This window comes from Vespula pensylvanica, chromosome 4, assembly GCF_014466175.1.
Source record: "Vespula pensylvanica isolate Volc-1 chromosome 4, ASM1446617v1, whole genome shotgun sequence".
Taxonomy (NCBI): domain Eukaryota; kingdom Metazoa; phylum Arthropoda; class Insecta; order Hymenoptera; family Vespidae; genus Vespula; species Vespula pensylvanica.
Genome location: NC_057688.1, coordinates 3,094,227 through 3,118,363, shown reverse-complemented (window position 1 = coordinate 3,118,363; position 24,137 = coordinate 3,094,227). Strand labels below are relative to the sequence as shown.

General features: G+C 34.4%; 1 protein-coding gene across 2 annotated transcripts in view; it reads left to right on the top strand.

The window, feature by feature from the left end:
- LOC122628346 (protein couch potato-like) overlaps window positions 1-15,395 on the top strand; it is a 29,222-nt gene extending 13,827 nt beyond the window's left edge. Inside the window, exons 1-9 of one of the 2 annotated variants that reach the window (XM_043810564.1) lie at window positions 1,944-2,176; window positions 2,385-2,462; window positions 2,820-2,873; window positions 4,128-4,190; window positions 6,211-6,352; window positions 7,398-7,531; window positions 8,113-8,321; window positions 8,993-9,197; window positions 10,716-15,395. In XM_043810564.1, coding sequence (XP_043666499.1) covers window positions 2,138-2,176; window positions 2,385-2,462; window positions 2,820-2,873; window positions 4,128-4,190; window positions 6,211-6,352; window positions 7,398-7,531; window positions 8,113-8,321; window positions 8,993-9,197; window positions 10,716-10,748 — 957 coding nt within the window. In that variant the 5' untranslated portion in view covers window positions 1,944-2,137 and the 3' untranslated portion in view covers window positions 10,749-15,395. Of the gene's footprint in view, window positions 1-1,943; window positions 2,177-2,384; window positions 2,463-2,819; window positions 2,874-4,127; window positions 4,191-6,210; window positions 6,353-7,397; window positions 7,532-8,112; window positions 8,322-8,992; window positions 9,198-10,715 lie in introns of those variants that run through there. The other variant, XM_043810563.1, reaches the window with a different exon arrangement.
- Window positions 15,396-24,137: the final 8,742 nt, after the last annotated feature.

Here is a 24,137-nt window from a genome sequence, read left to right as displayed (position 1 = left end):
AGAGAAGAAGAAGAAGAAGAAGAAGAAGAGAGATGGAGAGAGGAGTATATTCTATGCCGGTTATATTCGCATCGAGGAGAGTACGCATGCGCGAGCGTTTCTGTCGTAGAGCGCATAGCTCGCGTATGGTAAAACATTTGAACGACGCAGATAAGCCCGCTTTTGTTCTACGTTTATTCAACTTCGTTTTACATTTTGTAACGTAAAGGAAACAACGAAGAAGAGGATGGAATGTGTATCTACTTTTTACATTGTATACTTATAAAGATCATATATTTTTTTTCTTAAAGCATTCTTTAACACAGTTGTTTTTGTCTCACGTAACCTAACATCACAATACTGTATATAACGTATAGAATATACTGTATATACTCCATTTGAGAAAGCGTATCCTTCAGCCGTAACGATTTTTAAAAAACGTCTAATAAGAGTCTAAGATACCTCGTCATATCGACCGATATGCCTTGCTTTACTCTTTGGATATAATTTGACTCCTATTATCCTACTAGAAAATCCTGTAATCCCGTTATATCTAAGGTCTCACCAGACCTTATGAATCATCCTTCGTAAGAGAGGGAAAGAAGGGAGAAAAAAAGAGGGAGCGTTCAAAGCTAGGTATATGTACGATCCATAAAATGAATATTGATCGTTTTATTCTTCTATCGATAAAAGAATTTTTGACAATTGAAGTTTTCGAACGATCGTTCACTCGTATTAATGTCTTCCTAATTATTGATTTGGAACGTATTCTCTTTAGAGTCAATTGAAAGAAAGAAATTTTTGAAACAGTCAGTACCAGCCCCACTTTCCACTTGAAAGTCGACCACATTCACACGTACGCGACTCGTTATCCGCAAACAAGCGAACCGAGTCACCCTCTCACGTTCTTCTTCTGATCTCTCTCTCTCTCTTTCTCTCTTTCTGACCCTCTTTCTATTACTGCTCTCAACTTCCGCCCTTTCTTCGTCGTCAATATCTCTCGGACAGTTGACTCACGACTCGACTCCATGGCACCCTTCCTGCTTTGATATCACCCTCTCGTTTTCTCTTTCCTAAACCCGAAGAAAATCACGATTCGCCATCCAAAATCGTTTAAGCTCTCAGATATATGGCTGAAGAAAAGATGGCGGCGAAGGTTATCCAATAGCAGTGTCGTTTCGAAAGATTCAAAGGAATCGGTCCAGTCTCGTTGAATTATTCTCGCGAGACTCGTGTAATTAAAAATAGATGTCTATATTGATGGTAATTGCAAAACTATTGTTTACCGATACACATGCGTAATAAATGAATACGTAAGAAAAAAAACGAAATAGATATGGGCACGTATGTGTGTGTGTACACACATATATATATATATATATGTACATCCGTTCAACGAATGTACAAAGAAAAGACATAAGAAATTCTGAACATTGGCTCGCGTATACATATGTTAGTCTCTCTCTACGCAGAAGGCTGAAATCATTTCACAGCGTATGAATAAGTGATTCGCATGCGGTGCTTGCTTCTTTCGTTCCGGGCGTTGCACAGACACGACGGCGCCAGTATACCTGCCACCCCCTGCCCGATCCCTCTTCACCTACTACTCATACTTCGTTTTCCTTCCCTTTCTCTTTATTACCATCCCACATCCCTACCTCTTTCTACTGTACGCTTTCACTCGGTTGATACTTTTGCCCCACCTAACCTTCTTCTTCTTGTCCGCTTTATGCCCTCTTCAGTGGGTTCTGGTTAAACTCAAACTTTTCAATCCCCGTCGTCTTATGCGCCCCGTTTGAGATTCGTTATTGAGCCCACTAGAATCCGCGAAATTTAAACTTCCACCTAAGAGCCTTCCCCCCTTTTCTCTTTCTCTTCTTTCTATTTTTGCTTTTTTTTGTTTTTTTTTTCGTTATTCTTTTTTTTTCACTTTTTCCCTTTCTATCTTGGAAATGTCGACGACGACGAGAACAGAAAGTACGACGGTTTCGTCGCGTGTCGTGCCGAGGAAAATAGGTGAACTTTGAACGATTTCTTTCCATTGGTTGTATGTGAAATAGGGTCGCGAGATCGTGATAATCATCTCTACGTAATGTATAACGCTCGTTATGTGTCGTTATAGCTTCGACGTATTCCAGTAACTAAGCTACTTTATCTAATGACTCATATCTCAATATTGGAAAGAGGGAAGAAAAATGTAAGGTTGTTGTTTGGATTTATTTCTAAATTTCTATTTTTTTTTATCTATTTAGTAGAGTATATATAAATTGTACAAATATCTCGAATTTGACTTTTTACGATCTTTTGATACAGACTGTCCATCTCTTCTTTCCTTAGGTCTAAAATCCTCCGTTAAAGGGTATCTCTTTAATCTTCTTTATCGTGCTTTTCATCTTTTTTTTCAGGTGCGCACGCTGTTCGTGAGCGGCTTACCGATGGACGCCAAGCCTCGAGAACTGTACCTGCTGTTCAGAGCATACGAGGTCAGCACACGAATTACCACAATTTCTTTTTCTTTTTCTTTTCTTTTTTCTCTTCCTTCCCTTTGTCTTCTTTCTTGCACCCTCTCCCCTTTTATTATTCATCATAATACGGGGTCGGTGCGAGAAAGAACTTAATCGTCTTTTATTTTTCATTTAGACTTACGATTAGGTCAGAAATAAACTTTATAGGAGTTATTGAAGGTCGATAATAAAAGCTTCCATACGTTCCATATGTTGCATGGACGAGTAATAGAAAAGTTGTAATAGAATCGATTATAGTTATTCATTCTTATTTCCTCGATTCGTTCAGCGAAGGGAGAACGAGCGATATAGTGAGTACTTTTTATTTTATTTCAGGGTTATGAGGGATCGTTGCTGAAGGTTACGAGTAAAAATGGAAAGACGGCGTCGGTAAGTGAAATATTTTTGATTTAAAGAAATACAAATTTAGTTTATTTTTAAGAAATAGATTCAAAAATTTAGGCAACAAAAGAAATTGTTTAACATAGAAATTACACAAATGGATAATCATTATTCGATCGTACAATAAGTTTTCTAAAAGAATTGAGAAAAATTTTATTTCGTAACCAGATGCACTGGTACTGAATGAAGAAAACTTGTATTTCCCTATGGTAACATGGTCGGAAATAAAATAGCAGGGATATCGAAATAAGGAAGTTACGGACGTAGCGGGGGCCATCTTACGAGGCATCGATCCGAGTTCCATTTTCGTTCGAAACTCCTGAAATATTTATCGGTCGGCAGACATATGAAGGTTGTAATGGAATAGATCGTGGTTTTACAGAAGAATTGTTACGTCAATTGCAATATAATTACGTTTCTTTTTATTATCGGTTTTTACGATGATACTTCAAACGTTAGCTACTATTAATACAATTGATATTCTTTTAACTAATTTCGAGAATGAACGATATGTTGAACGATAATTCGGATTTATCACGAGATCAATGTAAATTCTAACACGCACGCGAGCAACTCATCCTTATAGTTGGTATTAGAATTCTTTAAGTTCATCGATCCGAAACATACGATATACATGTATATAATATACGTATACACGTGCATAGATGAAGATGCCGATATAAAATACAATAGTTCGTACGATCCCCAAGAGTATCAAGAGATATAACGTGAAAAGTAGGACAACGGACCATAGAGAGCTCAGGAACGTCCGTCTTACGTTCATCATAATTTATTATTTGTCAGACTTGGAATACTTAAAGGATATACTTATGAAAAGCTTTGTCTTTCGAGGTTGACTATGTCTCAGAAGGAATTTCTTAAGTTGCATCCGTCAGTTCGAGTAGAATATACGGTTCTTACGAAACTTTTGTACTGTTTTTCGTTCGCTCAGAAAAGAGCCTCGGTAAAGTTAAAATTAACAATATTCGTAAGACATACACTTGACCATTTACCTTTATCTGTAGCTACTTTGAAAATTTGTGGAATATTAAAATAATCTTTTTCATTAAACGTATCATGAATAATGAAATGATTCCATCACGATTATGGATATCCAAAAGAAAATTTTTATTGATTGATGAAAAATAAGATCGTTGAGAGTCGAAGTTATCAATAATAAATTTATAAATTTAGCGTGATTCATGATTTTGGATATAAATAAGGGCTTACTTACAATTTCAGCCGGTGGGCTTCGTGACTTTCCATACGAGGGCTGGTGCGGAGGCGGCCAAGCAAGATCTACAGGTAAGAGTCTGGTTGTATTAAAAATGCTTTCGATAAATAAATAGGATTCAAGGAGTCGGAAAATATCTTTAAGGAAATTGCCTATCTATCTTTCGTGTGTATGTGTTTATATATATATATATATATATATATATATATATATATATACACACACACACACACACACAAACATAAGATTAGATGAAACGTGCCGTGGAATGTTAGAACTTCGTTATATCCATCTATATACCCTAATATATTTACACACATGTACACACACATACACACACGTATATTGTTTGACTATGCCGTCCATTTGGCACGGATTAACGTTATTTAGTTCTTATTCGTTATATCCTCCACTTATCCGTCCCCCTGCCCCTTTCATTATCCAAGCATTAGCTTCTTTCACCTGGGAAAAACTGCAGTATCGTTGTTTTCTATATCACCACGTACGAAAATCAATAAATTTTCCTTTTTTCTTTTTTTCTTTTCATAATAACGCTGACCGTAACGTGTTCTACTTTATTTTTTTCTTTTTTTTTAGAATCGTTTTCGTTGCATAAATATTCATAGTTCACGTAATCGCAATATTCGTTAGTAGAATTAACGAAAGAACTCGGCGGTTTTCTTCAATTTTTATCTATGAAATAAAATTTTTACATATTTATTTTTATGTAATCTTTTTAAATGAAAGTAGAGATTACAGTGGTTTGATAACGTTAGTTGTGGCGTTGTAGTTATTAAACTAATTTCGTATTTTACAAACTAATTATATAGATGGGAAGTAGCGGTAGATAGGTAGGTACTTGTAAGCGTTTTTCATTTCATAAATATATTCCTTTTTTAAAGACCACTGATTTGCGTTTGAATCGCGCCCGTTGTTCCTCTAAGTACCCCCTTTGCAGTAATTGCGAGCATCAGTTTCTCCGAAGTAGGTTAGAACGTTGAACGATGCTTAAACATCATGATAATCGTTTGAAGGGTATATAACCGGAGAGGGAAAATCGGAACAAAGTTCAATATTTAATTCTCGTTACATCGAAGCAAACGGATTTATCGTATAATATTAATGAACATCGTTCGAAATTGAATTCGATAGGAGGATTCGTTTTTATTTTTGCGGTACCATTCCCTTTCCCATCTCTCCCGAAAAATGCATCTGAGGCATAAATGTTATTTGCGAGATAGAATTGACGTCAGCATTCCTAATATTAACTTTGACCCGTTAACGAACGGACCGTGTCACGTTTTGAAAGCCTTCGAATATCGCTTGCGCTAGCGATAGAGCTTTTTGATATATGTATGTACGTCGATTTGGTATCTTATAAAATGACGTTGCGATATGTGGTAAATAAGGTGAAGGGGAGGAGTCGTACGATCTTTGACTGTATACATTATATATACATATATAGGTGTACGCGTATATGTATATATTTTTATCTAGTAGACACTGCAACTGAGCTCACGCTATATTGCAAGTATGCAACAATAACAGCAACAATAATGACAAAGACAATGACAACGATAACAAAGACAATGGTTTTTGAGAAACATCCTCTTGTCGGATGGACACATCTCGCTCTGTATCCATTTTATCGTAGAACGGACTGAGGAACGATCCACTTTGTTAAAACACGTACGCACATGCGTGCTCCTATGCTAAATTCTTTTGAACTCTATTACCCTTCGTGATTGGCACTACCTGTAGATGCATTATTTTCCGATTCATCGTCGCCAAACGTAAAATATCTATTCACCGCGAATGAAAATATGAGAATAATAAAAATATCAACGAGTTTTTCAGGATATTTCTATTTGAACGCGTTCGTAGGGCAAATAGGGTTGGACATGAAAATGTAATGCGATGGCGACGATGGAAAAGAAGACGTTGCTGAAATGTTCGAAAAAGCCTGACCCCTTTTCTCTCTCTTTCTTTACCTCTATCTATCTTTCTCTGTCTTTTTCTACCTCCACACATATCACGACCCAGCTCTGTACGTGTGCTCCCGGTTTACTAATTTAGGGAATCTATTTCCAGCAGGGGGTTAGATTCGATCCTGATATGCCACAAACCATACGTTTGGAATTTGCAAAAAGTAACACAAAGGTTAGCAAACCCAAGCAACCAGCCGCTGCAGCAGCCACCTCGCACCCTGCTCTGATGCACCCTCTAACTGGACGTAAGTATGCACCGCCACTCATTCACTCGCTGACACACGACTCACCTATTCTACTCACCCACTGCACCGATTGTATAAACTTTATATATATATATATATATATATATATATTTTGTCCTATTGTTTTATTTTCCTTTTCATCTGTTTTACGTCCCTCATACGAGTATATACCTATCAATAATAATAATAATAATAATATAATAATGTGGCCATTTATTATCACTGACTCATTTTACGAGCTCATGAATAGGAAGTAAGGCAATCACAAAAAAAAGAATTAGAAAGTATTAAAATTAATTTTCTATAAAAATGATCCAAGAGAGTTCTTAACCACGCTATTAAGATCAGGGAATAAAGAAAGAAGGGGAGAAAGCGAAGAACGAACTCGAGCGTTTATCAAGCGGGTTTTGCGGGTATCGTTCTATCGTACCATGCGCGGTTCTACGCGAAGCGTTGTTTTATCGATCGGTACTTCGAAACATGGCAACTCTAAGCCATCAACAATTTCAGTGAAATTACTCACCGTCACGATTGATTTAATCGTCCTCGTCGAAAATTTATTGTCCAGGGTATGGACGTGTCACAGATGTGAAAGCGCGTCGCTTCGATCCGGCATTCGTGGAAATCTTGACGTCTTTTTTACATATATGTAACGTAGATACATATACCATACTTTCCAAGAAGTTCGCAAAATCTTTACTATAAATCAAATTAAGAAATAAAAATAGTTGCTCCGAATTAATTCGAGATAGATACATAAAATTGTTACTGAACGATATATTTTCATACGATCATTTTAAGGTTCGTTTAGTATCGATTATAATTTATATTGTCTATAAATTTCTTGAGTACATCGGAGTATCTATTATTAAACAATATGAATGATCTGCAACGTTTCTCGTGATTATTTTAAGATTTATTTGGTATTAATCGTACTTTATAACATTATCAATTTGTTTGGATAGATCGATACGTTATTAAATATAAATTATAAGTTATGTTAATGAAAAACAACAATCTTCTCTAATAACCAATTCTATTCCAGACATAGGAAGCCCATTTTTCCCTGGTGGTCCTGAACTATGGCATCATCCATTGGCGTATTCAACAGCTGGAGAATTACCAGGCGCTCTACAACATGCAACGCTGGTGCATCCAGCGTTACACCCTCAGGTCCCCGTACGTTCCTATCTTTGACTATCAGCAGACAAAGCTCTGGAGCCGCCGACGAGCGCCCCGATGCACGTTAGTGATACACATGATCGTTATACTCGATTACTGAATCATGCGGTGTCCAAATAAGATAGAGATAAAAGATACGTGAAGTTATGTCGAGATCAATTTCATCGACGTGACTCAACGACGACGACGATGATGACTACGACGAGCACGACGTAGCTCGGTTTTTCTATCTCGGATCTCTCTGCTTCGATCGTCTGAATTATTTATTTGCTCGATGGACGTGCTTTTATACTCGCGTAGATGTTTTGACGTTATATCTAATACATATGTCTAGATCGAACGAATTGACCAAAGACAGTTCGCGATCTAGAGACGATTTTTATGGAACGTGGGAAAGAATATACGGTTAGGCGACTGGATTAGGAAATAAAGTAGATATATATCCATTTCTGGATATATTTAAAAGTTGGCTAAATATTAATAAATTTTAGATTCCAATTAATTAGAATTTTCTTTTTCGATCTCTCTGATGGCACAAGTAACACGTAAAGATATATTCCAATGTTTCTTAATTTCAGGCTCCTATGTCTTTACCACATCCGACGACTTTAACATCAATACACGCATCGCTGCCACACTTCTTACCATCACCGGCATTGGCGTCACCCGTTGGATCGCCGTCATCACAGCCGAATATCGCAGTTAGCAACGCTCCGTGCTCCACCCTGTTTGTCGCTAATCTCGGTCAATTTGTGTCCGAACACGAGCTTAAGGATATCTTCAGCAGGTCAGAAAGTTTTGATATATCTACGACGTTTAACAGATTAAAGATGGATTAAATGCTTTAAGCATTTTTACATTTATCACGAACGATTGTTCATGATAATTATAACAGTTTTGCGACTGCCCCTCGTTTTGCTTCGAATGTTAATTAGAAATCGGATTCTCTTTTCGTTTAGAGTACGTTTGATTGACATCGAATAATCAATCTCAATGGCATCGATGTTTAATTTTCAAAGTTGACAGTGCGCGATAAAATATCTTACATCGTCCATCATTTTGACACGATCGCAAATCAAAGACAAGCAATTCGGAGAACGAAAGAATCTTATCTTTTATCGCACCAACAATCGTTTCACAATGGTAACCATTTGGAATCTCATCATAGGACTCGAAAATTCCAGTATAGGTTTCCATGCACCCAACCAACTGCCCTTTCTCTCTTTCTCTTTCTCTTTTTCTCTTTCTTCTCTGTCTCTGTTTCTTTTTTTCTTCTATGCATCACACGCGTGCACCGGCTTTGTATTGGCCGAGAACAATAATAACATTTTGCACAATTATCACCAGCAACCACGAGCAATTAACTACCCCTAAGCCCGTAAACCTCCCAAAACCCTTTTAGCAGCAAAAAACCTCTGTACAACTAACAAAAGCACGTTTTATCTTATTTATGCACAGTTTCCCTGGTTTCTCCCGGCTTCGTATGCACACGAAGGGAGGGTCACCGGTGGCCTTCGTCGAATATCAAGACGTACGCTACGCGGCACAGGCGATGTCCACTCTCCAGGGATCCCTTCTCCTCTCCTCCGACCGAGGAGCGATAAGAATCGAATATGCAAAATCAAAAATGGCCGAGGTGGGCTTTACAAATCTCTGGATCGAAGTAGGTTTCATTTTGTCTATGATACACAACCGGCTAACTCTTTGTCTATATTTCTGTATCTCTCTCTCTCTCTCTCTCTCTCTCTCTCTCTCTCTCTCTCTTTCTCTCTCTCTCTTCCTCTTTCATTCTCTTTCTCTCGTGAAATATTCGACGAACGCGCAAAGTTTTGCTCACTGGTACATACATACATATACGATGCTAAGCCACTCGGAATCTTTCCAACCCTCTCCGTCAATTTTAAACCACATAAACGCACGCCCGATGTTCTTTACGCTTGATTACCTGCTCCTGCACCGATTCTACTTCCATCATTGTAGTAATGAACGTAGAAGGACAATCTATATCTGTACAGTGCACAACGATCGAGGTCTACATCGTACATCGGTTTTACTGAAGGGATCACGAGCACAACATTGCGTTTTGGTCGTTTTTGGATCGTTATCCGACATAATTGGCCGCGGTGGATTATAGAGTCCATTATCTATTTTTTTCTTTTTCTTTTTTCTGTTTTTTTTATCTTCCGTTTCACACCTTACATCTCTCGATTTTATTAGCGTTAGCCTTATTCAAGTTTTCTTTCTTCAATTTTTGCGTTCTCGAATTTGCTTTTCGCGAAAAAAAATCGCTGATCTTACTACACTCATATTTATTAAAACTTTTTTCTCTCCCTCTTTCACTTTTTCTGTGTGTGTGTGTATATATATATATATATATATATATATATATATATATATATATATATTGCGCTGAAATAGTGCTTTGGTGGGACGGGTTTTGTTTCTCTGTCTCTGCACGATTTCGTTTTTAAACAATGCAATGCTTGCGTTTACAGTGATACGTTAAGTCGGTTAATCGGAATAATCGCTTCTAAAGTATCCTGTAAATGTTAAGTTTCACATTTGGCTCGATCTCGACAATTCTGTTAAAAATAATGTTCTTTTCGTTTTAGTATATTCTTTCCAATTAGTATGACTCATATCCGAGATAAAAACATTATCAGATAGTGTTTCAATTAAAATTTTCTGTTTAATAAAAAGATTAGGAAATGTTGCAAAAGAATTTTCATTTATTTTCTATGAAAAAAAAATTAATACAGCGCATTTGAAATAACATCCCATAAATTTTCTGACGTAACTCGTTCTTTACAGCAACTTTATTATTATTTATCTGTTTAATTTAACAACGAGCAGACAAGGTAGAGATATTTTCCATGCTAGGGAATAATAACATAGCGACGCGTTCTGTTAACTTTGAAAATTAATTTCTTTTAACGTTTTCGTTTATTTTTTTGTATCTTCGTTCACCTAGTTTTTCTTGAACAGAGTGATAAAACAATTTCGATTTAATATACAGTAGATATCCTTTGTATGATAAACAAAGGGCGTTATACGAAGGGCGATTTAAAAATATTTAATCAAAGATTACTTTGACATTTTTAATATGAGAAGGATAAGTTTATTTATAAATAATCGTTGCAATTGTCTAAGAGATTCTAATTATTTCTCTTTCTTTTCTCAGGGATCAAAGAGAGAAGAAAACGGGCAACCTTAAGATCGACATTAATGGGATATAAGAAGAAAAGCAAGAGAAAAACGGCATATTCTTACGGAGAAGGGAAAAAAAGCGCTGGCGTTCATAATGAATTGGAAGATTTCGCTATGGCACAACAACACGATGACAAACAACAGGAAACACAGCACAACAAAAACAAAAAGAACAACGACAATTGGATATATATCGGGCGTAAAAAATTTCCAATTTAATATGGAAAATGAAAATATAGATAGGGGCGCGTATTAACGTATCGTAAAGAGTAACGTAACACACGCACATACACATACATCTACAAATACATGCGAAATAAAACAGGTATTTACACGTACATACAGAGAAGAAGTAAAAGAAAAATGGAGAGATACGAAAATATGAATCACGAGGACGGGGTGAGGAGAGTCGTTCCACCTTGATCCGTGCAGCACCAATAGATAAATTTTGTAATTTATTCGGCGCAATGGCGTTGGTTCGCGTCTCGCCGGGGGCCCAATAATCGTGTATTCCTAGGTATACATAATATTTTTAAAGAATTTATCTTACCGATTCGTAGCCGTGCGTTTTTCCCTATATATATATTTCTTTTTATTATTATTATTATTATTTTCGCTGAATTATACATCAGATGGGATGGACGACGACGAAGTGAAAGAGGAGAGTGAGAAAAAGAATAAAGTCATGCTGCGTGAGATGAGGAGAAAATGTGTGCGAGGAAGAGAAAGAGAAAGAGAAAGAAAATGAGAATAAAACGGAAAGACGAAAGTCGAAAAAAATGAAGGAAGATAACAGTCGACGATAGAAACAAATACGATACGAAGGATCCGCATATCGAGGAGTATGTAATTGAAGCTAATTAAAGCTAATTATTAAAGCGCAAAACCACGCTTGTGCATAGCCTTGTTGTCGAAAGACGATCGGTTCGTATTATAAATAATGTAAAGAAGACAAAGATGACACTTACAAAGATAAAAAAAGAAGAATAACGGAGATATCACACCGAAGAGCACATATAATTTATTTGCACGTCGCGCACAGAAGATCGAGTAAGATTCTCCTTAGGAGATAATTCGTGCCTCAAAACGCCGGCGATGACGTCTCGACGTTCATCATAAAAAAAAAAAAAACGGAAAAGAAAGAAGAACGCAACGAGCGTGCGCGCGCTGTCGTCTTGACGAGAAAAAGAAAGAAATTGCGATAAAGAGAGACGTATGAGAAAAAGAAGAAAAAACAAATAGAATAATTATATTATCCAATAATAACATTAATATATACTAATAATAATAATAATAATAATAATTATAATAATAATTATAATAATTATAATAATTATAATAGTAATAATACTAATAATAATAATAATCAAGCGCTCGCGCAAGTAACGCTATCCTTCGCAGCTTTTTACTTGAGACTATAAGAATTAACAAGGAAGAAAAAAAAGAAAGAACAAAAAATAGGTTTTATACAAGATGGCTATCGTCGCCATTGAACAAACGATCTCTGTAAATAACGGTCGGTTATTTGATTTTTAAGACGAACGACGAAGGAACGCTTTCGGTCGATGCTTTCGAGATGACTAATTAGCGCGCGCGCACACGAACGCAAACATACATCTTTTATGGACGATGTTGATGAAGAGAGATAAACGAAAAAATAAGAGGAGCAAGCGTCGAAGGCTCGTAGATGAAGTTACGTATTTATTATACAAAGAGGAAGACGAGTTATGTACATCAAGCTTAATACCAAAGGTGCCCTAAGATGCGTGTATTTATGTTTTATTATCGGTGGGTTGCGAAGGTGCGAGCCATATGCGTTGCATGAATATGTATCTTGTTGATAGATGTGCATCTATTCACATAGAATGGATAAAACGAAAGAACGTGGGTGTTCAGGTGGGATGTTTAAGAGGATGATGTTGGTAAGGGAAGGGAAGGGTGTGATAGAAAAGAAAATATAAAAAAATAGAAGAAAAAGGACGAAAGATTTAGTATGGTTTAGCGAAAAGGATTAGAAGGGAGAGAAAGATGAGGGAAGGGAGGGATAAGAGAGAGAAAAAAGAGGGAGAAAAATTATAAAAAAATCGAACGAGTATTAAGTGATAACCTTATTCATATACATAACGAATGTGAACATATCATAGGATTAGGCGATTAGGCAAGGGCAAAGAAAAAACGTGAGAAACGTTATTAAACGATCTGTTGTCGTGATGTATCGGAGAAGGAAAAAAAAGAAAAAGAGGAAAAAAAAACGAGAGAAGAGAAAGCAGACAGAACAGGTGTTTTGCCATGCGTGCTAGATAAAAAATAAACAGCGGCCAACTCGGCACGTAATTTGTCCAAGTGCCTTCCCGTTGGTCGAGTCATGCTTTAATCGTAAACTGTAGATAAAAGAGAAAAAAAAGAATCTCTCGTCCGGATGTTAAACGTCTGAAAAAAAAGACTAAAAATTCAATGTTTATGCCTCTAGCGCTGTTTTTTCTTTCTTTCTTCTTTTTATATATACATATATGTGTATGTATGTATGTGTATATATGTGTATATATATATATATATATATATACATATATATATATATATATATATATATATATCATCCACCGGATTTAGGACGGTTTTAAGGCAAAATTTTCCGCGTCTCCCTCGGGTCTGTTAATGGCGTTAATGCCGTATCGAAGATGTCGAGTAAAAACCTTAAACGCGCTGTTGTTAGAATTAAATCGATAATCGAATAAAGCCGAGTTAGATGAAAAAGAATAAAATAACAATAAAGCTCGTGTCATTGCCTTATGTATATAGGTACACATTTCATGCAGAAATTAAATGGTTGTCGAATAATTGCATTTTAGAGATTTTAAAGATAGTCCATGTTTTAAATCGCAAATTGTCGGAATAGTTCTTACTATATATGTCAATATCTTTGGCTTTCATCGATAAAGGACAAAAACGGAAAAATCCATAAGAAAAAGATCAATAAGATTTCTATTGATCATCATCCATACATCAAAATGCCGATGTGTGACACCCAGTCGCAATTTTTGCATTTTAAAACTCGACGCTGACAGGATATGAAGGGAGATGGATGGATAAATAAAGAAAGATTAAATAATTAATTAAACAAAGTCGTTATTGAAGGAAGAAAGGATCTTTTCGCGACGTTCACGATATTTTACTTTTTTTATTCTTTTTTTCTTTTTTAAATAACATAAACTCGTAATAAGAGAATAGCGCTAGAGTTTCGTGGATTTATGAAAACTGTAATTGGTTTCACATCCTTTTTGTAATATCGATGAGAAATGTTTTCAAATAATTTCGGTAGATCGATCACGATCGTCTCGCCTCTCGTTTTCCATTTTCCATGATAAGGAAAGAGAGAGAAAGTATTTATGTTCCATCGCGATAGACACATATCCTTAGCCGTCCTAATATCGCACTCGTGTAATAAACTCACTGAATATCGGTGGAGTCTGGATAGGACAGAACAATCAATGCGTTCGTAATTATTTTTAATAGACTATAAACTATGAATCGAAAGTATAAAGAGCGTTCGCCGAGTATTTCTCGGCAGAATAACGTTCATTAATTAAGCCCGATATATTAAATGTTTCCGCGTACGTTCGGGATGTCCAGCGCGCGCAAAAATCGCTGAGAATCGACCGTTCAACTTTGCCGACGTAATTGGGTGAAAAAAATAATATAGAAGAGAAACTATGAAAACAAAAAGAAAAAGTAAAAAGAAAAAAGAAAAGTAAAATGAAAGAAAGAGAAACGTGTGGGGACTTTTCATATAAGTCGGGACAATTGATCGCGCAGTGAACGTTCGTATAGTATTTTATCGTTCTTTCAGAGAGATTGAATAATCTCTTGCGTAGATGAAAAAGAAATAGAAAATAAAAAAATAGGAAAAGAAGTAGGAAAAAGAAGAAGCACATCTGTTGATACATTTGTTCGTTGATCCGAGGACGGATCGATGAATTTACATTTACAATTAGACGACAAATTATAGTGCTGATATTATTGATTATGATAATATCAAATAAATATGAAATATACACACACATACACATACATACATATATACACATACATATAGAGCGGGACCGAATTATCGTTTCAGGGAAAACGACGGCCGAAAGTATCATATCGTGTGGAAAGTGATAAGAGTACGTTGCAAATGGTATGCAGGGTCGTTATACTGTCACGCAGATATATATATATATATATATATATATATATATTTCCTAATTTCGGATTAGATTAAAAAAGCCCAAATTACAAGAAAACGCGAGCGACCGTTTTGAGCAATTTTGAGCAAAAATTTTACAATAAAGGGGAAAGCAAGTCCACGTACGAAAGTAACAGAAAATAAAAAGAATTTTCAATGAGAAAAACAAAACAAATAAGTAAATCAAACGAGATAGAACGTCATGGATATTCAAAATTGCAGTCAACATCAACGTACAAGATATCGATATACGAGTTATATTATTTTTAAATCATTCCATGAGGACATTTTCGATTCCGCGTTATTTGATTGAGGTTGTGCATCAAGGCATTCTCAAAGCGTATTTTAAACTTACAAGTTCGATCCGTCCTTTTTTGTACGGTTTCTTTTCTTTATCCTACTTCAATAAATGCCGATATTTTAATATGATTCAGTATGCTTCTTGGTTCGATATATTCCAAACGAAAAGATCAGTGTACCTCGTGGAATCGAAATTTTATTGGCAAATTCCTATCGAACGTAAAGAAAAAAATAAATTACTTCTTTTTTAGCAAAGTCGCGGGCATAAAATATCACGAACACATGATAGGTTACAATGCTACAATATGCAAATTATAGTACGTAATAGAGCTTATCGCAACTTGATTAAGAATTTCACCTTAAAAAAGTTAATGCACGTGATACGAAACACGAGTCGTGCTGTTCTTATTTTATTGGGATTCTTTAGCGAGAAAACCCATAGTATTTAGTTTATTATTATTTGCAACAACAATGTGAAGGTTCGATATTTATTGTGTGTTAATTATTTATTTATATTCTTTATCTTTACATGGTGTTTTACGTGATACGTTTTTAAAAAATTTAAGTCGTTAAATTTGATTATAGTTATCGATATACGTAAATTATTACTATTCATGTGGTTTTATTATAGATTGATATATATTCTGACGTGTCTACGTTTACGTCGTATATTTCTTTTTTTATTTTTCTTGTAACTTAGCCGAGCAGCGATATTTCGAATCGACCGTGAGTGATTAAATCGAAAAGAATAGAAACGTTTTTTAATTTATTTTATATCTCGAATATCGTTGAAAAATGAGTTTTAATGCTATTATTAACTTATTTATGTATTATATTATATTAAAGCGAATTCGAATGCAGTCGCTCAAAGGCTGCTTTCGAAATTTGTACTTACGTTTAGAAATGGTAACGATTAAAAAGGGTAATGCTTGTTAGACGTTATTTTCAAAAGTAATAGAACAGTTTTTGAAGCTGTGAGCCAAACGAGGCCTTACATCCCATATCGAGGTTCCAGGGAAAATTATTAACATTAACGAGCTGAACGTTGAATAATCTTGGAGTTCTTCGAACTTCAATTTTTCTTTACTCCGGTTCTTTTTTTTTTATTTTGTTCTCTCCCTCATTTTCGTGTTTTATTAATCATTTTTACCAAAGAGCTCGCTTTATAGTTAGGAAAGTACGTACAATGAAACGAAGCAATGATATATTTATTATGGCATATTTTCTTCGGTAGAACGAACTCGGTCAAATCATTGTACACATATATCCCTCGCATAATTATTTATTCGAAATTCGAGATTAGATTTCTCATAATTAATTCAACGTCGTTTAAAGAGCGATTGCTTGACGAAATATTTGAATGAAATATAATAGAAATCGGTGAGAAGATCAGTGTGCAAACAATGCCAAATAACTTAGTCAATTGAAACCAAAAGCCTCATAGGAAAACTCGTTAATTAATTTATCGTCATTGAAATTCTTTTTTGCCTTGGGAGATACACGATTCGGTGCACGAATTCGTTTCGTCAAGAAAAGAACGGTTCTCTTTTCGAGTCCGTTTTCGAAAGTAAAGAGTTACTTCGATTATCACTTTCCCTTGTTCATTTTTTTTTTACTGTACGAACGCGATTGCTCGAGCGTTGTCGCTCGAAAAGCTATATTTGAAAAAAGATGTAGAAAAAAGAAAGAAAAAAAAAGAGGAAAAAGAAAAAAAAATATCAATATAGGAATAAAACGTACATAGACCGATGATCGCGATATACATATCTATGATCCGACAAACGAGCTTTGCCCGTGCTCTGCATGCAAATCATCAAGAAAATGATATATGTAGGTACCATACATATACATATCTCGACGTCTCGTGTGATTAGCGAAATTCTCTAGTTTCCCCGATTGGCCTTTTCGACGAGGGAAATCGACGAGACCCAATCGACGAGAACGGTGTAGATACGAAAGTATAATATATATCTGTTCTCTTCTTTGCTTTTTGTAGAGTTTCTATCACCGTAGTTTGATAAAATATTTCGACAAAGGAGGAATCATCGGGTTCGGTGAAATATAGTGCGAATTCATTCCGTGTAATTGTAACTGGTTTTCTGTATTTTAGATTGTAAGGGAACGTACTCGTTGTCGGCGATCGACGACGGATCGTTAGGTTGAATTTTAAAGTGCTTTACAAGTGAACTAACTCATATCAGTAGATAGTACTGCTAGTATGTAATTCTCTAGGGAGTAGCGTTTACGCGTAAATAAGAATATTAGAATAATATATATATATATATATATATATATATATATATATATGTATATATATGTATATATATATATTAAAAGTGAATATATATATATACACAAACATATGTATATGTATATACACGTTACGAAAATAGAAAAAGACGCAGAGAGAGAGAGAGAGAGAGAGAGAGAGAGAGAGAGAGAGAGAGAGAGAGAGAGAGAAAATATATAAAAGAAAAAAGAAAAATACACACATATACAAACACAAACTCGCGTATAACGAAGAGAAAAATATGTACATTGTCTATCAGATATTTTGTACCGTAATAAGGAAACAAAGAAAAATAAAAAGGAGAAGGAAAGGGAAAAAGAAAATAACAAGATTACAAAGATAATGAAAGAACGATGCAAGTAGGAGAGGAAAGAGGAACTATTCTAACGACTCCATTACTTTTTTTTTCTTTTGTACAATTTATTGCAATATCATTATGGTGTAAATTACGTTAACATAAAAAATTTTCGTAAAAAATTTACGTAAGCACAATTGCTATGCGAAAATATAGATATGCGAAAATAAGATAAATAAATTCGATAGAAAGCGTGTAAAAAGTTCACACATACAGACACATATACAGACATACACATACACACATACAACATACAACACAGATATAAACGTACACATATTATGCGATAAAGATTTTTCGCAATGATGTGGATCGGTATCGCTGGAAAGAGATAAATGATGCGTGGGTTCGCACCAATGAAATGTATTTTCCATAAAAGCAGTTCACAAAAAAACGTTTGTTATCGCATCGATCTCGAGTGATAGTCGATCTGTTAATACGATTATATGATATGAGACGATTACGAGATAACATCGTCTTATGCAGGACGTTTACCTTTCGCGACGATTTTTGTCAACGTTCAATGTCGTTCATCATAAGCCAAAAGCCTTCAGAAAAAAATATATGAACGAAGGAGCATAAGAAGTAAAAAATGAGAAACGAGAAACAAAGAAAATAGAAAATTACAAAATGGAACGTCTCGTGTTATACATTGAAGATCGTCTTACAAAATCCTCTGCTTTTCTTGCTACAGGCTATCGACCAAGATGTGTTGAAATGCGATGGAAAGGGTTGTGTTTGAAAAGGTTGAATGGTCGTGAATAAAAGAAAAGCAGAAAAAAGAAAACGCGTGAGATCGTTCTAGTTTGCACTTGTGTATATCCTCGAAGAAGTTTTAAAGAAAATAAAAGAGGATAAAAAGTAGAAACCTCGGGTACTCGAGGTTATCTACCCTCGAGTTAGTCGAGATCGAGCTTCGAAAGAATATATTCTTAACCAAAGATTAGCAACGTATGTATATCCTTCCAAAGATTATAAGAGCGAGAGGAAAGAGAAAGAGAGAAATAACGAAGAAGAATAACATAAAAGTGAAGAAAAGTCGAAGTGATAAATGTTGAAAGGAAGATAACTTAGAACACAAAAGTTTTATCTGTTACAATCGAAGAAAGAAATCTCGATCGTTTATCGTTTCATCGATCGTGAGTGTCGATCCCAACGAAATTCATCGATTAATTCGAAATAAAAAAAGCACCTTTCTTTTCCTTTTTTTTTCTTTTTTTTTTAGGTAAGGATCAGTAAAAAGTAGCGGGAGGAAAAAACTCGCGATTAACGATTTAGAAAAAAATTTTGTCTTTGGCTCGGTGAATAACAAATTGCTAGATAATAAATAAAAATTGGATAATAGTTTGATAGTCGATCGGCAACGATTAGATCTTTCCAAAGTTTTATACAAAATTATAGATACACCCTTTTGAGATTCAAAATACGCATCTAGTTTGCGATATTTTAAACTCAAGAAGAACGCGAGCCTTATAGCTAAGTTTTTAAGTTTTTCGAAATCTACGAACCGAGCTTAACAAGCGAGATAAGTCATTAATACATATCGTTATATTAACGAAGATAAAAAGTCGAGTCATATTAGCTCGTTTATAAAGACACGAGCATTTAGGCGGACCGAATATTGAAAAAAAAAAAAATGCTGACACGTAAATTTTTTTTTTCTTTACTTTTTCCTAATGTAAGAATCTACGAAGAAAATTTTATCATATATATTATATTGATTACTGTGAAACTATATAGTATGGTGGTTGTGCGTAGTTCAACGTATTTAGAAAAAGAAACTAGCCTTTTGGAGATTAAATCAGAAAGAAGCATTTAATTGCTTGGGGTTCAATCGACGAAACAGATATCAGTATTATTCTTACACTATTCCGTCGAGATCCGTCGTGTTCTTATTTGAACAACTACAGTGAAACTCATCGAAACGATCTAACAAGGCAGAAACAACAAAAAACACAACGTCCAGGAGTGTCGTCGTATATCACGAATGTTCAATGATGTTCGTCTATCATTCCAAGGGCATATTTTTTAAACCGAGTTCTGTGTTCCCATAGCGTGCACAGTGTACGTCTATTTTCGCTTTTTTTCTTTATGATTATGAATAATATTAGATGCATTATATTCTGTTGATACTATTATTACTTACGTAAGTATCGATCACGGATGATCGTTATCATATGTGGCAAGAAAAGAAACAGGAAAAAGAAAAATAGAAAAATGACAATTATCATTTTTATTTTAAACTTCAGCTCCAATTAAAGAGCAGGTCCATTAAGCGTTTATCGGCGTACACATGCTCTTTCGTTCATGAGAACGAAAGCACGCTCATCCTGCATATTTTCTCGGAAAATGAACATTTTTTTATTTTAAATCTAAGATTTAGCGTCTAAGATTTTTCTAGGAATTTCGTTCCTACTTATATAAAGTTGTACGAAAAAAATATGGAAAGTGTGAAAAGTGGGCTAAAATTTCGAGTGATTATGAGTGTATTATCAATGTAAGAACGATTACTATTATATTATATATATATATATTATATATATACATATGTATATATATGTGTATATGTATACATACATATGTAATATATTCTTTATATATGTACAAATCGAAAAAGTTCGCGTCAGGCAGGCACAGCGATTCTTTGCGTATCAGGTAAACATTACGTGATTATGAATAGCTAATTCATCAATCATTTATGCGTAGTCATCCGACGATCATAAAGCTATTTGCAATACTTTTTTATTGTCTTGTTAATGCCTATGTTTAAACCAAAGCCATTTCAAAGCATGTTAATTTATGTCAACGAGAAGTATGAAGTATTCGATAGAGATCGATGTAACGCGAAGTATGAATTGTAATTTTTAACTCGATACGAGCTGAACGAAATACTCATTCACATTCGTAAAGATCTTTATGCTCGTCACCAGAATAATATCGATTCGATTTATTTAAGCAAAACAGGTTAAACAGCGAGATTTCTCGGATAAACGAAGGAACGATAAAAAAGTAATAAACTTGTTGTTTGTTTCGGAAAATATAGGATACGCTTGCGTGGAAGTTAATGAATGGATTGTGATATACATACATATACATACCACATACAAAGCATCGCATAACGGCAGTATATTGTACGCAGTTAATAACCGAATTTGAACGTCCAAAAGGAATATTTATGAGATAAATAATTTATTAACGTGTTCGTTCGAAGTCGTTCATTCGACGTCGGTCTTCACGCGCGGAGTTCATGCGTTGCAATATCGTCATATACTATACATATTTATACGTATCTACGTACATACAAGCAAACACACATACACACACACATAATATATAGAATTTCTCTGCTTTTAAGTAGTTTTGAAGTAACATTCAACGACCAAATATACAATATTTCGTATTAAACCATTGCGAGTCAAGAAACCAAAGTTCTCTCTACTCCTCGATAGCGGTTAAACGATATACTTGTCAACTGTTATAAGATTTAATCTATTCGTCGATGATGTTTCTCCGCGCGTAGATACTCTAATAAGAAGCTAAAGAAAAGAAGACAAAATAAGACAAGACAAGACAAGAAAGAGATCACAGTAATAATCACGAATTCAATAATATGTCACAAGCATATACATATTTTGAATGAAAGTATGATGAAAGGGCAATTAATAGATCATTGAATGGATATTTTTTATACTCTTAAAGTGGAAAATAATACATACATACATACACAAATACATGGACACATATACATATGATAGTTAACATTTAAGATCGGACAGTATATACAGTAGGGTTGAAATTTAGGAGATCATGGGAGGAGAAGTTAAAAACAAAAAAATATATATAAATAAGTAAACAAAGCAGAGGAAGAAAATTTGTAAAGAAAGTACCGTCTACGCATACAGAAACAGCAATGATCACGATACTGATACTAATGACAATGGATTGGGGTAGGATTATTTTTTATCCAACTCGCCAAGTAGGAGGTAACGCTCATTCGAGAGGGAATTTTGAATTTGAATGCATGATCGAGTGACTTGCGTCGTTTCGTAATCGTATCTTAATGAACGCGTAATAGCAGGTTTGAATTAGTTTAAGGAACGTTTTAAGAACGTATATTCTTGCAAAGGAAAGAATTGATAATGGGACAGAAAGATTATGCGATGGAAAGGAATAGAGAGAAAGAAATAACTTGTGAATGAATCTTAAAATCGAAGTAGCGACGACGACGACGACGATGTTGACGTTGATGATGATGATGATAATGATGACAATGATGATAATGATGATGTCGATCATGCTGATGCTGATGATGATAATGATGATGATAATAAGTAATATTAATAACCAGTAGGAATAATCGATAGTAATAAATTGTAGCAGCTTTCTGTGTAAGGTTATTGTGATATCTAAGTAATGGTAACTTTACCGTAGCGATATAAACTAAAGAGAAAAAGAAATACACTTGACACACACACATACACACACACACACACAGACAAAACCATATACATATTGACACAGAAACATAAGAATCTGATATATTAGCGAGCGTAGGAGTAAAATAATTAAGCAGTATGTCGACGAGGCTCCGAGCGCTGCCTCTTCAATGGAAAAAAAAAGAAAAAAAGAAAAAAACAATGAAAAAAAAAGAAAACGGTCGATTCGCCACGAGAGATAGTAATGTATGTATAGCGGTGGGTGTCTCGATATAGCCGTTTCTCTCTCTTTTTTCTTTTTCTTTTCTTTCGTGCTTTTTCTTTTATTGTTATATTTTTCTTTTTCCTTCTTATTTGTCATCTCTTTCGAGGACGAGGTTCGACACGACAATCCGAGGCCTCGTCAAGTACTACCGGACACGCGAGGACCTTCCGAGCATTTCGCGAATAGCGATCGTATCGGCTGATTATCGTGTTTTTCTTGAAAATTGAATTTTTGTTTATCTTTTAGAATATCTCTTTTTTCCTTTTTTTTTTCTTCCGTCGTTTTTCTCTTATGACGACGAGCCTATGTATGTCTACTCCTTTCAAGAAAGCAAAATTTTGAACAAAATTGTCGATCATTTCTCGGAATGTCCACGTCGTGTCTGGATCAATCCGTCCAAACATGTCTCGCGCCGAGGCATTTGCACAAAAGCGTGCATATTAATCATTGGGACTACAAAAACATATCATCGTATATAATATTACTATATATATATATATATGTATATGTATATATATATACATACATATATATATACATATATATACATATAAACAAAAATTATTAAGCAATAAGATTTTATTTATATGCCCGTAAAAAAAGTCGAAGTAATAAGATTAACAAAAAAATAAATAAATAAATAAATAAAACCATTAAACATTACATATCAGTACGTGTGTCTGGGCAAGGATTAGCTTACATATATATAAAAATAAATAAATAAATATATATATAAATATATATATATATATATATATATATATATATATATATATAATCTTTACTTCGTCGTTGTCAGGCGTTAATGTTAAACTTAATTATCATTAATTAATTATTAGATTATGAAAGAATATCTTCAGGTTCTAAGCAACATTTGAAAATAATAAAACGTGCAAATACGTAATTGATATCTTGTTTTATTTGATACCTCTTCTCCTTTTGCAAATTCGAAGATAGAGATAGCGTGGCAGGAGTGATCAATAAGAAGAGAAAAGCTTCTTTTTTCTTATGCATCTCATTCTTTTGTCAATAGTTGTGATGATTAAATAAAAATGACTATAGAATAAAGAGAAGAAAGGTAGGAGAGTTTTAAATAATTTCCATTTACAATGTTATCATTTATCTATTTTATCGTCAGAGCACTTGAAATATTGCGGATATTATCAGATTTTCATACTTATCGACGTAAAGAGCGATTAGATAAGAGGAATAGCGAGAGAGAGAGAGAGAGAGAAAGACAAAAGGTATATTAACTTATTTTTTCTTACATTTTATTCAAATTAATGAAAATTATTATGAATAGAAATATTAATAGTATATATTAATAGAAATAACAAATATAAAAGTTATTTTTTTAACGAAAAAGAGTTTTATAAAAAGGGAAAATATATTTCCAATCAAGTTTTATTGGAAGCATAAAAGAGTTCATTGACATCTTCAGTTTCTAATCTTGTTTTTTTTTCGAGGTGATTATGATAATAATTATCAAATGATTGTTTACGTAACTTAATCATTTAAAAAGTGG